Here is a 14,324-nt window from a genome sequence, read left to right on the forward strand (position 1 = left end):
AAACATGGTAGAAATGTGGCGTGCGGGGGCCTCTGGAAGTAAGTAATGGTTACAGGGATGACACTGCAGAGCGTTGAACAATCACCATGAGTTGAACATCGCAACTGGCACACCTCTGTCATGCCAGGACGTGATGCTGAAAAAAAAAAACACTAAAATTCACTCATCTGCAGCACGCGCTTTGTTGGTTCAGACAAGTCCTTCTAATCCCTGTGCTTGGTGGAAGCTGGGGATTTCCTTCCAGAGGATTATTCACTGATTCCCCTTTGGCTTTGTGTATTTCCAGCTTTTGTGGTGTATTCTCTGAAGTGTCTGCTCAGCCACACATCTGCTCTCCTCAGAGCCATCCGCAGAGCCGACTTCTGCATGTATTCAATATTTATGCACTCTTGCTTTGAGGAGTTTAGTTCCGTCATGCTCCCTGTCTCTCAGCTTTAGCAAGTCTTGCTTTCCCTTTCACGTGGAGCAATTAAACCAGTTCGTTGGCACAGCATCTTTCTCTGATCACTTCTTAGGAGCTGGAGTCCCCGCAGCGCTGTCTGTCTGTCTGCGGAGTGCTTTGTCCTACTGGGATCGCACCGTTCTGCTGGCTACCTGGGCCCTGGCGCCAGCGCATCCAACCCTCACAGGTTGTCCCTCTGAGTGCTGGTGTGAGAGGTGAAGGGGAAAGCTGGCTGATGCTTAAAACCTTTTGCAGATAAGGTGTTATCCCAGGGAGGGAGGAACACTGAGGATGTGTCTAATGCCTGTTGCTTGGGGTTTGGGTCTTACTTGAAGCTGCTCAGCACTGCAAATGCAGGAACTGGCCAGTGACCCAGTGTGCCTGCTGACTGTAGACAAAATGGCCAGAACTACTTTAAAGACTGGAGTGACCACATGGAAGAGGACAAGGGGGAATGGCTTTATACTAAGAGAGGGGAGATTTAGGTTTGATGTTAGGAGGAAATTCTTTACTCAAAGGGCGGTGAGGCCCTGGCACAGGCTGCCCAGAGGAGCTGTGGATGCCCCATCCCTGGAGGTATTCAAGGCCAGGTTGGGTGGGATCCTGGGCAGCCTGAGCTGGTGGGGGAGCAATCAGCCCACGGCAGGGGGTTGGAACAGGATGATCTTTAAGGTCCCATCCAAACTAAGCCATTCTATGATTTTATGATTCCACAAATGTAAAATTTTCTACAACACACATTGGCAAAGCAGTAAATTACACACACCTGCCACATCTACAATGCACAATTTCCAAACAGCATGTAACACATACAGCAATCCCTTTGAAATAACTTTCCCAAAAGTGCAGTGAGAGTTGCTTGAATAACCTTTATATTGCTTAAAAAAAAAAAAGGTAATCTGCCCGTAATTTAATTTAATGAGCTAATGCCATGTCAAACATAAATTCACATAACAGACCTTCCACAACTTTTTGACCAGTAAAAGGTTTGTCCCCTTATATATTTGCATGCCAACTGCCATTCACCAGAAATAGTAGGAAAAACCAAATATTACTCTTTTTGTACAACTGCTTGTTCAGCTGGCAGCAGCAGCTGGATTCTGGACAAAACACTCCCAGTACCCAGGAGCCCAGCATCAAGGTGTCTTGAAAGGAGTATCCGCAGAGATAGCTCAAGAAAAGGCACAAGTAGGCAGCACTTTGCTCCAAACCCCTTTGGAGAGCCCATTTTTAGGCAATTCCCACTCCTTCAGTGCAGGATTAGGAGAAATCCAGAGCTCAGAGGAGGAGTAGCCTCCAGCTATGTCCTGCAGAACACAGGCAGATGCTGGGGCTTGGGTCTCCTTGACACACACCCATGGTGCCCGTCCTCCAGGAGGCAGCCTCAGCTCCACACTTGCTCTGGGATGCAGCATTTGGTGTCTGCTGGGGACTGGATATCAGCCCCCCCACCCAGGGAAGTGGCTGCAGCATGAGAGAGCAACTTGGAGCCACTGAGGAGACTACTTACATTTGGGGCTGAAAATGAAGTTTTGGAGGGATGTATGTTTGGTAACAAGCACAATCTTCTGTGCAATTGTAAAAGCTGAACTGTCTTATCTAGCACTACTCCTCTGAAGAGTAATGCTTGAGGTAATTAAAAGAAGCCATTGTGGAAGGACTCAAAATCCACCAGTCATTATGTCCAAATATCAGGTAGCCTAGATCCCAACAACTTTTTTTTTTTTCCTGAAATGTCAGACTGGTAAAAATAATCCAACTTCTGGAAATAAATAGCTAGCTTTTGTGGATGGATTTTTGATGGATTAATTTTCAGTCCTTATTGAAGATATGGAGTGTATGCTATGAAACTAAAAGCATCCAGATGAATGCATCCCAGGCAGTAAGCGGTTCTGCTTACAAGCAAATAGTGTTCTGTGAACTTTGCTACTTTTTTACAGTCAAACTGGAGACTAATGGAAACATACGGGAAGCAATACAGCATAGCGAGCGTTTTTAAATAATGCATCAATATTTTATTTAAGAAATTAAATTGTATCAGGGTGGCAACAAGCTCAGGGATATTGAATACAGGCTGAAGAACTGTCAGCACACAGCATCACATGGGTCGGGCACCGCTCCTTCCTGCCCTTCTGCTGCTGGGGTGCTGCACATGGCCCAACTTTCTGCTCTGCTGCCTCCCTCCCAAGCAGCACCCTTTCTCCAGGCATGCACACACTCACATATATTGCACAGTAGAGGTTTACAAATCTCATCGTTATTCTGTATTCATGCAGCTGTGTCCCTCAAGAATTAGCTTTATAATGATCTACAACCGTTTGTACCAAGTCACACCCCTCCTTGTTGCGTTGTTCTCTGTCACTCCTGCCTGACACCCCTTAATCTGCACTTTCAAGGTTGCTTTTATTGATAGCCAAGATGAAAATGCAAAACACAAAGCAAAATGCTGAGTTGATTAGTATCATATTTATTTTGCAAAGACAGATTGCAAATCACTTCATTTGATATACATTCTGTGCTCCACTACATAACCTTGAAGACTGTGTTGCCAAGTCAAGCATTGCTATTAGGATTGCTCATTATGCAGCTCAGAAGTGTTCCGATAATTTGGCCCTCTGATTTAAGTAGCACTCATTGCTCCCTATGAAATCTGCGAGAAAGACCCACACAAGAAGTGCTGCAGCCTTCCTGGCAAGGAAAGGTTTGCTTCCCCTTTCAGGAGAGTACATTTCTGGCAAATGTGCTATATTAAAACCAGCTCTGCCCTTGGGTGAGGAAGAAGAAGGCTGGCAGCACGGTTATTTTTAATAGCTTCTCTCAAGCAGGGATTTTAATTGGCCTGTAAAAGTCTCCTCACATCCCGGGAGGTGAGAAGTTCTTTTACAGGCAGCTGAACCGCTGCGTGCAGGGGTTAGGTGCTGTGTGAGGAGCTGTGCCATGAAACAAACAGCAGCTGAGATGGACACAAATGCAGGCATCCCAGTTTCCCAGACCCTACCCCAACCGGTGAAAATATCTGTAGAAAGAGGCATGCTTTGCAGCGGGATGCAAGATTTCTTCACCTCAGCGTCCCTGCAAGGTGCTCCAGTAGAGCTGTGCCCACAGGCACGTGATGGCGGCTGCCTCCCTGCCACCTCCGGGTTAGCCCAGCTGCACCGCCCCTCGCTGTTCAGCCGAACAATGCCTTCGCATCCTGAACTAATTTTCTTTGAACTCCAGGCACTGTGATACTTGTATTTCTTCCTGCTCTTCCTTCCCTGAACATCTGTCATTATTTAACTGGATGGCTTAAACATTTTATGCCCGGTTTATTAGTCTCTCTGAAAATGACCTCCAGCTTGGTGTGGAAATGAACTCGGTGGTGGAAGCAGCTGCCAGGAGGGCTCCTCTCGAGATGGTTTTCATTACTAGGATAGAAAGGACAAGGAAGTTTCCAGCAGCATTTCGGAGATTGGGATCTGATGACCATGCAATTTCCCTGGAAGGAGGCAGCAGCCCCATCTAGCACACGCCAGCACAGTCTCTGTTTCCATCTAATCTCTGAGCAAAGACACATTCAGTGCTGATGCAACGGCAGATGCCATGGGCATGGCTCCTTCCTTGGCCACATCGATGGAAGTTCTGTCCATTTCCTCCCTGTCAGTGGCTGGGAGGCAGTGGTGGGCTCCTACTGTGTGGTGCTGTGCCAACAGGACTGGGGACAGCTGCTCCTCACCCCATCAAGTTTTGCAGTGCTCTTAAATGCAAAGGCAAGGAGGAGTGCAAGAGAAAGGGCTTGGAGCAGGGGCCCATCTGGGATGTGCTGTCAAGTAAGGAGGGAAATGTCTCATTGAAAAGGAGATGTACCACAACTGTTTAACGTCATACCTTCACAGATTAATTAATATCTGCTCTTTTTTGAATCATTCTCCCTTGCTTTGTGGGCCAGTGCTAGGTTTGGCTAAACAAGTTGATTCAAGATCCCATCTTGCCCAAATCTCACATTTTGTACCATGGATGACGTCACTGATACTTCCCAGGAACACTGGATAGGTCACACCAGCTGGTGTGGCAAATGAGACTGGCCACAATGCTCATAGAACAGCTTGATCTTAAACTTAGCTGTGAGTATCTAGTTGGATGCTAAAGGGGTCCTTATTTCTTCAGGTTTCAGGCCATTGCTCAAACAGACTTGGAAGTTCAGCTGCTTCAAGGCCCATATATCCCCCAAATCTGCCTGCAGATCAGCTGTGGAAGTTTAAAATGCACCACTGTTTCCTCCAGCACCTTGCATGCCATCTGTTTTCCAAATCACTTTCCTCAGCTGCACAATTTAATTACTGGGAAAAGTACAAGAGAGGGCAGGGTGTGGAGACGTATGTAAAGGAAAGCTGTTTGTGAAGGCTCTGCGTCAGATTCTCCCATTCACTGCAGGGGTACTTGAAAGCATAGTGGCATTTCAGGAGCAAAGAGGACCCGATCACATGAACAAAACCCTCTGATTTCCCTTTTCCACAGAGGAAATTTGCAGGGAGCAGAGTTCCACCACACTGAGGTCTCATGCACTGGGCATAACACAGCATGAGCCCAAAGCCAGCATCCTCCTGCTGTCCAGATCCATTCCCTCCCCTTCTCTGTTCCTCCCTTCCTCAAGGATAGCTCCCAGCCATCAGCCATACTTGCACCTATGAGAAAGTCAGTGCTGGACACTTCATTTTCCCAGTCCATCATCCCTATTCCTCACAGATGCAGGTGGGTGAGCTGAGGGTGAGCCTCTCTTCCTGGAGGCACTCTGCTGAACCTCGGAGGGGCAGCCAGGCACTACCCCAAGGGCTGAGGGAGCAGGGAAAGGCCTGAGGAGCCAGAAGAGCGCTGAGTGACAGCCCAAACGGGGTGCGGGTCCTGGCTGATCAACCACAAGAGACTTGACACCTGCGCTTCCTTTTTCTATTTTTTCCCCACTATTTTTGCCACTGACATTCTGGGCAATTTAACACAAGATTTCAGCTGCCTGGGAACTCCTGGGGAGGGCCGGGGGAGCTGCATGTTCGCCAGGATATTGACAGAAAATTTGTCACAACCCAACTGGATCTAATTGGCATGATGTGTAAGAAACAGGCTCCTCGGATATTTTTAGTGCTCCTCAACCTTTCTAGCACAGATCTGTAGGGCATTAATTAATTCCAGTTGTCTGCCAGTTCGGTTTCTCCAAGCTGGACTCTCACAAATAATTTGGCTCCAGGTGTCTTTTATATCTAGTGATAAGATAACAGGATGCTGGCATTTATTATGCTTGGTGTCTTGAGCACATCTTTACTGATCTGTTTGATACTTTGGACATTATCTGAGTCTTTATTACCTTTTCAAGTACCCATCTTTCCTCCTTGCGGTTTCATTACTGTGGCTTCAGTCAGTGACAGGCAAGAGAAGTGCCCCCAATTAACACATGCACTTCTCTGTATCTCTTTGTTATTTGCATCACATCTTCCTCCCTAGCCATGCCGTGTGCAGCATTCAGACCACCTTCACTTTACTGTCCGCATCTGATTATTTTTTTACTCTTTTTACAGTGTAGTTCAGTTCATATCACATCTATCCTGGTGGCTTTACTACGTGCCATCTGCTCTGTGTTTGACTTCCTAGGAAGTGTGACCTTTCTTATCCATAATGCCACGAGTATCCCCTTTAATTTCAGTTTCTTTATTCTCTGTAGGATGAAAAACAGAACCGAAGAGCTTTCTGCCTGTGCGGGCTGCACTGGAGCCTCAAACCTGCTCTGGGCTAAAACCAGATGTTTGTCCCACATGCCCAACAGGAGCAGGAGATTGGGATTGTAGTGGCAACAGATTGTTTTTAAAACTTCTAGTACTAAGTTTGGTGAGTGGAAACAATTTTCTTGACTTTGCATTTTCCAGCAGGGGTCTGACAGCTCAAGCAAAGGGGTTTGAAATGCATCTGCACCCCTACTGATGTGTGAGTGCGTGTGCGTGTGTCAAGGGCAGGAAAGTAAGATCTGTCACAGCCCTATTTGCTTGCAGACCAATGCAGGGACCCAGTGCTGGTGTCCCGTGGAGTCACCCTGTGAGGTTGTTCTCCTCTCTGAAGAGGTCCCTGGCAATGCTTTTCCCCAGCACTCCGCTCCTCTGATGATCAGTGACTGTGCTGGAGCTGTAAATCTCCTTCTCACCAGCTGTGAATTCAGAGCTTCATTCTGAAATGCTGAGTGGCTCCTGCAAAACACTGAGGGGCTGAAGGCCCTGAGGCGGCCCCAGGACACCTCCATTCAGCAGGGCGAAATAGCTCAACTCCTCATCCACCCCCAAGCGCAGACAGGATGCAGGGATTGTAGTCGGTTCATTTCAGCCCATGGATGTGCACAGGCACTGCAGGCACCTGCTAAGATGTCTGTTTAGTCAATCTAACCACTTTCTGTGTCTTTCGTGACTTCTGAACTCTTTTGGATATTTGGGATGGGCAATCCTAGGGAAGCCTGGGATGATGACCTGAGACAGACTGCTCTAGAGATGTCTGCGAGTGATATGACACCCCTGGTGTTTGCTGTCTCTCTAGGAGCCAGTGAGCTCCTACAGGAGGTTCAGCTTCTGCCCAGGGCTGTGGCTGTCACCCCTTGGCAGCACTCCCCCTGCCTTCAGTTGCTCTGCGTGTGCCCAACACCCCCAGCTGGCTCTGGGCCTCCCCTGCTCGCTCCTGGCCCTGCTGTGGTGTGGCCCAGTGAGCAGGCACAGCAGGGACAGGGCTTTTCTCGTTTTTTTTCTTCTTTTTTTGGTTCCTTTGCTGTTGCTGGGGGCTCTACATGGGCCAGGATGAGTATTTTAAATGAGTGGTATCCAAAGGCTTGGTTGGGAACACTTGAAATCTTTGCTCATGGCATTTGCTGATGCCTTGGTATTGCCACGAAGCACCTGATACAAGATGTCTGACACGGCTGAGGAAACTGGCTGCTCCTGAAGCCTGGGACCAGCAGAGAAGGAAGTTACCTGCACTGGTGTAGGAAATGACGTGGCCAGACAGAACAGCCAGCTTACAGGTATGACACTCATGCAAAACCAGGTCCATTTTATAAAAACCAGGTTAAAGAGCTGATTGTGGCAGTATTTCAACAGGATCCATCTACTGTCTTTTTGGCAAACTAGAAGTGCTGGAGACCCTCTGTACTGCAGTTCCTGCTGCACCTTGTAAAACCAGCTGTATTTATTCTTGTCTGCAATGCTGGCCATTTTTCTCCCATGTAGGGATACAAACTGTACATGATTGCTGCTCTCCTGCACCCACGCTGGCTTCAGGACACAGCATGCCTAAGAGGGGAGCTTTAAATCACAAAGAGAACATCTAAAAACTCCCTCGTAGCTTTTAGTGCATAGCTCACAATACAAAATAAAGCCCAATACATCATTCCTCCTTTTAAATAGATTTAACTTGTCCTAAACAGTTCTGATGACAAATAAGGACTAACTGAGACAGAGGGGGCAGGCAATAAGCATGCTTCTGCCCAGCACCCTGAACCCACAGGAATGCTAATGGGTTTAAAGCACTATGGCAAGGGAGAGAGAAAGAAATGTATTTGTTATAAAGCGTAGTTCAGATCTTCAGGTGGTAGACAGTGCTGTATCTCCACTGCAGCCTTAAGTGGTACAATGGCTTTGTGAGATGATGTCTCTAAAATAACAGGCACTCAAGTTCCTGAGATGCACTGTTGGTTCAAATGCACATCGTATAATCCAGACAATATTTCTTTGGGGAGGAGGGCAAAGAACTGAGGAGGCAAAGGAAACAACTGTGTCTTTCTGCATGGGCACTCATCCAGCCAGCGGGCAACGGCAGAACCCCTTTTTTCCCAATAGGCTGAGGCTTCTGATGAATTTAATGTTCTCTGAAGACCATCTCACTTGAAATCAAACTCACTTATGACCTTTCTCTGAGCAGCAGGACAACAAAATCCATAATGCAGAGGCAGTCGCACAGAAGACAAGGATGTGATTTTTTAAATGAATATTTTATTCATGAACTACTTATAAAAATGTGTAAAATACACTCAAATATATTTGATTTGTTGACTGTAGCTAAAAATATAAAAATATACTTAAGAAATGCATAAATTAAATTGACAAGAGTAGCGCAATTCTGTGTTCACCCAGTGTTTGTTAGGAACACAAATATAAGTAATTATATAGCATATGAGAATGGAATAGGTGCTGAAGACATTTCTCAGCCACTTTACTCCAGGCACTGGCAAACAATTTATGGCTAGCCATACTTCAAAATTGTGTTCTTTTTTTTTCTCTATGAGCCCTGCTAGAGGGCAATATATATTTAGCTACTTGACGTTACTTAAATTATTTCTTTAGCTTTCAAATAAAACAAGAACCAACAAAGTCATGCATATAAATCTACCAGCATCAAGTGCCCAAATTCCACAGTATTTGTTAAATTCAGGTAGCCACTAGTCTCCAGTATTTCCTGCCAGTCTTAAAAAACACCCCACTCTGAACCAGCTGTTGATGTGTGAGGTCACTGCGAATGAACCCCTTGGCAATGGCCATCCCAGCAGGTCAGGAGTTTGACTTTGTCAGCTTGGGAGAGATGTCAAGGGCACAGGGTGCAATGGGAGCTGTCCAAGTGCTGCGGTGCACACTCACCTTTTGTTTAAAGGCACAGCTTCTTGAGGCTATGGGCGCCAGAGCTCACAGAGCCCAAACATCTGTGCCAGGGCCGTGAGGGGACTTATTGTTGCCTTAATTTAACATTTTATTTACCAAAACTGTGTGCCTGGAAGTACTAAAAGAAATCTGAATAAATGTAAGCACCCAGCATGCCACTTCCCTGGTACGGAAGCTGTGGCTCTGAATGTCGGATGCGTTTCTCCACTCTGTGACCCTGGGAGGAGATGCTAAGGTACTGATTAGATGGTTATTGTTCTCATCCCTTTAGTTCACATATTAATTCCCAGGCTGAGGAGCGTGGCTGTGTGCTCATGTACTCCTATCTGCTCAGCATTTAACTTTCTGCTTTCTAAGTCAAAGCACGGATAACCATATACAATACATAATATAGACGTAAAGCTCACACATTCTTCTTTTCTGTTCTACAACTGGAAGGAAATTCATAGTATATCATGGCATAAAATAATATTTCTGGCAATTTCAGGCACGTATATAAGCTGTATAAATAACTATAGCAGCAGAGAAAAATGTATAAAGTTGCACTTTTATGACATCTTCACAGTATGCCTTTCTCTCACTCACTTTTGTGTTCCATTAGTAACAAAAAATATCATTTATCAACTCCAGCTATGCAAAATCTACTTCTTTTCTATGATCGGTAGTGGATCTTGTAATTTTATTGCACAGATTAAAAACATTTATTATATTTTTTTCATTATTAAATAACTTTCAATACAAAAAATTTGAATCAAACTGAAAGCCCAACCCTACAAGTGCTTCAGAAGTTGCATGGTATTTTTCAGACACACATTCCAGTTGACTTTCACTAAAGATGTACTCAGGTAGCTTTGTGGACAATGAGGAAATTCACAGGACTGGGCTCTGAGTGTGCAAATCTTAGCTTATGGATCAGCAATAACACTCACCTTGCTTTATAACATTATTATCGGGAAACATCAAGAAAGGAATTTTGAACATCCTTCACAGACGTTCAAAAGAGAAGCATCCTCTTCATCAGAGGATGACTTTTTCCTTAAGAGCTGTCTTTGTGCAGTACAAAGGCTCCTTCAAGTCCATTCTTGTTACATTAACAATTTCCCTTTGGTTCTGTTATTTAGCTTACAGGCACAGTAAATATAATTAATTACACAGATAAGTAGATGTCTCATATTAAAAAATGCTACATATATACTTTTTACTTATTCTCAGTTGTTTTACGCTGGTTTCATGTGATCAGAATTGGCCAGAAAGCAGAACCAGAGCAATAAGGTGTACGTACTTCTCTTGTGTGAGATGTGAAGCCATTGAAGAGCGTTGTGCCAGAGTATGTAAGGTCATCTGCCCTCTTACTAAGTGATGAGGAGGAAGAGGCTTATGAACTGTGTCAATTATTTGCTGAGAGAAAAGACAAAAAGAACGGTTTGCTATGACATCATCATTTTGGGTGCAGATTTGCAAACTCTGTAGGTGCTGATAACTGGGCAGAGAAACAACATTAAAATAAAGAGCAGAACAATGCACGTCTTTGAAAATAGTTAACAATATACAAACGTAGTAGTATGCAATCAGACTTCTGCCATCCAATCATGTATTATTGAGCCAGTTCCATTTCCCTCAGCATAAAAAAATGACACAGTAATATACAGTGTGAGATAATTTATGGAGTGTATTTGGTATGTCCTCGCAGTGTAATTGCACTGCTGGTGAGTAACATGATCTCCTTTCCTCAGCTACTGCTGCAAAAAGAGAGGACTAATGCAGTGCACGTCACACAAAAGCAATTTTCATGATGCCCTAAGTTCAGCCATAATTAGTAGAGCCAACAATCAGTCTAAAGCTGCCATGCTTTTGACCTTGCTTGCTAACATAGAGTCTACGTAGCTAAAGAAACAAAGAAGAAGGAGGCCTGCAGAAAATTTGTCCCTTTCTTTGTGCTTTTGCCTACACTTCCCTCTGTGAAAGGGGCTTCCATTGCATTGTTGTTCCCTTCTACTTCAGATCCCACTGGGGGTGGTGAACCTTGAGGTTCATGTGGGGGTCAAGAGGGATGCACAGGAGGAATGAGCAGTATTTTCAGATGGAGATACCTAAGAGGCTGAATAAACCTATACATACTACACAGAGATGAACAATGCATCTCAGGGTATTTGGTCAAGAAAGGATGAGACTCCAGCTGGAGTAAGAAGGAAGAGGCACTATCAGGCTGTGTCCTTCTCAGCAGGAAAACCTGAGTGACATGGAAGTGCACAATCTTGCTCGTTCTGTTTTGGAATGATTTAAGAAAACTTTGTCAGAGAAACCTTGCAAATTCCTTCACCCATTGTCACACAGGTGTTCCTACTGCAGGGACAGTGTGGCTCCAATAAGTCATGGTGAAGTCACAGTAGTCTTGTCAAAGAGCCACTGCAGGTTCTAACTGAGGCACTTAGATGCATTGGTGGCTCTCTGGAGGCACTCAGAAATATTGATTTCTCTCCAACTTAAAAGTGGAATCTAGGCACTTGTCTCCAGCAGCAGGCTGTTTTTTTCTAGGTAATGAATGGGTAGATAGATGAAAGGAGAACTAACAGGAACTTCCATCTTGTGAAGAAGAACCATGTGTTGCCTCTTTTCTATTTATCTGAAGAGCATTTTATAAAGACAAAGAACAGCTGAACAGCATTCAGATCAGTTCCTTGAAGAAGAAGCCTCTTTTGCAGAGGAAAGAGGATGTTCATAAACTGCCTGGCTGGGCAGGATACCTGGTGGATGCTCCTGGATTATACTTCTTGCTAATCACAGGATGCTCTGAGTGCATCTGATGATTAGCACAGCGAGCTAATCATCCTGCGAGACTACATCCCCTGCGTTACAGATGAGCCTTTTTCGATTCCATCTGCCCTTGTAGTGGAGACACTGGGTAACATCAAAGCAGAGGAGTCCTGTGTGGACGTGCTTTCCCTCTGTGAAAGCAAACAGCCCTTGAAGGAGACCTGCACTCAGACTCAGGCAGCTGCGACGCAAGCAGCTTTAGGCCGAAGCCAGTTGTGTAAACTGTGTTATATATGTCTTTGTAGGTCTTTATTTCAATAAATTTGTAATCTCTCTCATTTTTAAGCAGTCACAGTACATCACTGTTTTAATGGATTTGAGAGTCTTCACATCCTTATAGATCTCTTAAGATAATTGTATAAGGAGTTTTCTTGAACACCTTTCTTATTCTAATTGCATGCAAGTAAAAATGCACAGACACATGCTGTGCTCTGATTCTGCTCTCTCAAACCAGGGTAAAGAAATCAGAAAGTGACCTGACCCCCCCTCAAGGTACGTGTGTGGGGCAAGTCAGCAAGACTTCACGGCAGCATGTGTTGTTTGATATTTTTCTACTATGTCACATTAGACTGAAACAGTTGCTTCTAGTGAGGTGGACCCTATTTCACTTGGCTGTTATCAAGTTCTGTAAAAGATATGTCATAGTGGTATGGATTTCACCCATTTTACAAGCAGTAAGATTAAAGTGTAGAGTAGCATTGTAATTCTTACTCAGGACTACCATTCCCTTTCTTAATAGTAGCTTATTTCACCTCACAAATACCGAACTAATTAATAAAAATTAATGAGGCTCTTCTTGTAGGATTTTTCTGTGTTGAATGTCAATACATAACCTGCCCCAAATGCAGCAGTCCTGTTAGCAAATACAATTTAAAATAGTTTATGTAGAACAGTTTACAAAAATTGTGATAAGAAAAAATAGTATTATCTGAAGCTTAATATTAATATAAACATTATAGAAAAAATACATATTTACATAATGCCAAAATACAATTATATACATTAATATCAATTACACTTAAATTATATATCTTTAAAAAAAAAACACCAGACCAATAAATAATACACAGTCTCAATAGAAAGGTCTGGTACCTTTCTAGTGCACGAAATACAAATATAAAAACAAACAAACCCCTACTTAACACACGTGGTCACGAAAGCAGGTGCTTATAACATTCTTAGTGCCTTGAATAAACAGCATCTGAAAGCAAGGAATACTGAGATTAGAAAAAACAGAACAACACAGGTGGCTTCATGATCATCTCTGCCTGCTCACTACAGCGCTCTGAGGGGTGGCTGTGGAGCAGCAGTGCAGGCTGGTGGTTGATGTGACCACTCAAAAGCTGATCCCACCTTTACTTCTGCTAGCACTTCCCAGCTTGCTGAACTCTAGTTACTTCAGTCTTTGGCAGCTTCCAAGCTTGCTCTACCTGTTGATAACTGATTTCTACAGACTAGATTAAAAAAAACCTGTTTTGATTCCTCATCCTATAACCTTGAGTTGTACTGTACAGCTTTGAGGAGCTACTATGATCCTGCAGTCTGACCCTGAGTACTTCTAAAAAGCCATTAGGGTTGAGATCTGCAGGGAGACAAAGGCCACCTCTGTTCACCTCTTCAGACTGGGAGACACTGATGTGATGACTCCAGGAAGACGACTTACCAGTAGTAGCTCCTGCTCAGTCCCCAGCCTCTCCTTAGCAACAACAGCCATCTGAACTTTTCAGGACACCTCAGTTTAGGCCAGCAGGACTGTAACGTCCTGAAAGACCCAACTCTTACTACCTAGTAAGGTATATATATATATATATATATATATATATATATGTATATAAGGTATATCCAACAACCTGATGTTTAGGACACTGCTGGAACACCACAAACCTCCACTCACTATTGGCTATAATGGCAATCATGGCTTGTATCTGTATAACTGGAACATTTCAGGAACATTCATCAACCCTGGAACAGGGTATGTGACCTGCTGTGTCTGCAGTACGTGCCAGGGTCTGTAGTAATCATTCTTTCCCTAAGGCCACGGAAGAAATCTGATCTTGCAGTGTGTCTCAGAGCTGCTGCACTCTCCAAGTGGTTGTTGAGGACCACGGCGCCTCAAGATGTAGCTAAGATGTGACCACAGTTGCTTCCTCTGATTTCCACTGGGAAGTAAGACTGAGTTTCTTGGCACCATTTTCTTAAGGTATGCAAGGAGCCTAGGCACGTTTTCAGGCAGCGAGGTATTTGTGGGTTCTACAACATTCAACCGCCTTTGTAGGTATAGCTCTAAATGCTTATTTCCAAGGAACTGGATACAGGCTAAGGAAAAGGAGCCTAAAAGGATGGAGAGCTGGGGGAGTAGAAAAGAGCACAGCCTTGGACACCTACATAATCCAGTCAAGACACGTCGAAGT

General features: G+C 44.4%; 1 protein-coding gene across 4 annotated transcripts in view; it reads right to left on the minus strand.

Moving 5' to 3' along the window:
* Positions 8,417-14,324, minus strand: part of PTPRB (protein tyrosine phosphatase, receptor type B) — a 67,480-nt gene continuing 61,572 nt past the window's right edge. For all 4 annotated transcript variants that reach the window (XM_021385163.1, XM_021385164.1, XM_021385166.1 and 1 more), the window contains one exon: positions 8,417-13,114. In XM_021385163.1, the coding sequence (XP_021240838.1) occupies positions 13,092-13,114 (23 nt within the window). In that variant the 3' untranslated portion in view covers positions 8,417-13,091. The remainder of the gene's footprint in view (positions 13,115-14,324) is intronic.

Source organism: Numida meleagris, chromosome 1 (genome assembly GCF_002078875.1).
Source record: "Numida meleagris isolate 19003 breed g44 Domestic line chromosome 1, NumMel1.0, whole genome shotgun sequence".
NCBI lineage: Eukaryota > Metazoa > Chordata > Aves > Galliformes > Numididae > Numida > Numida meleagris.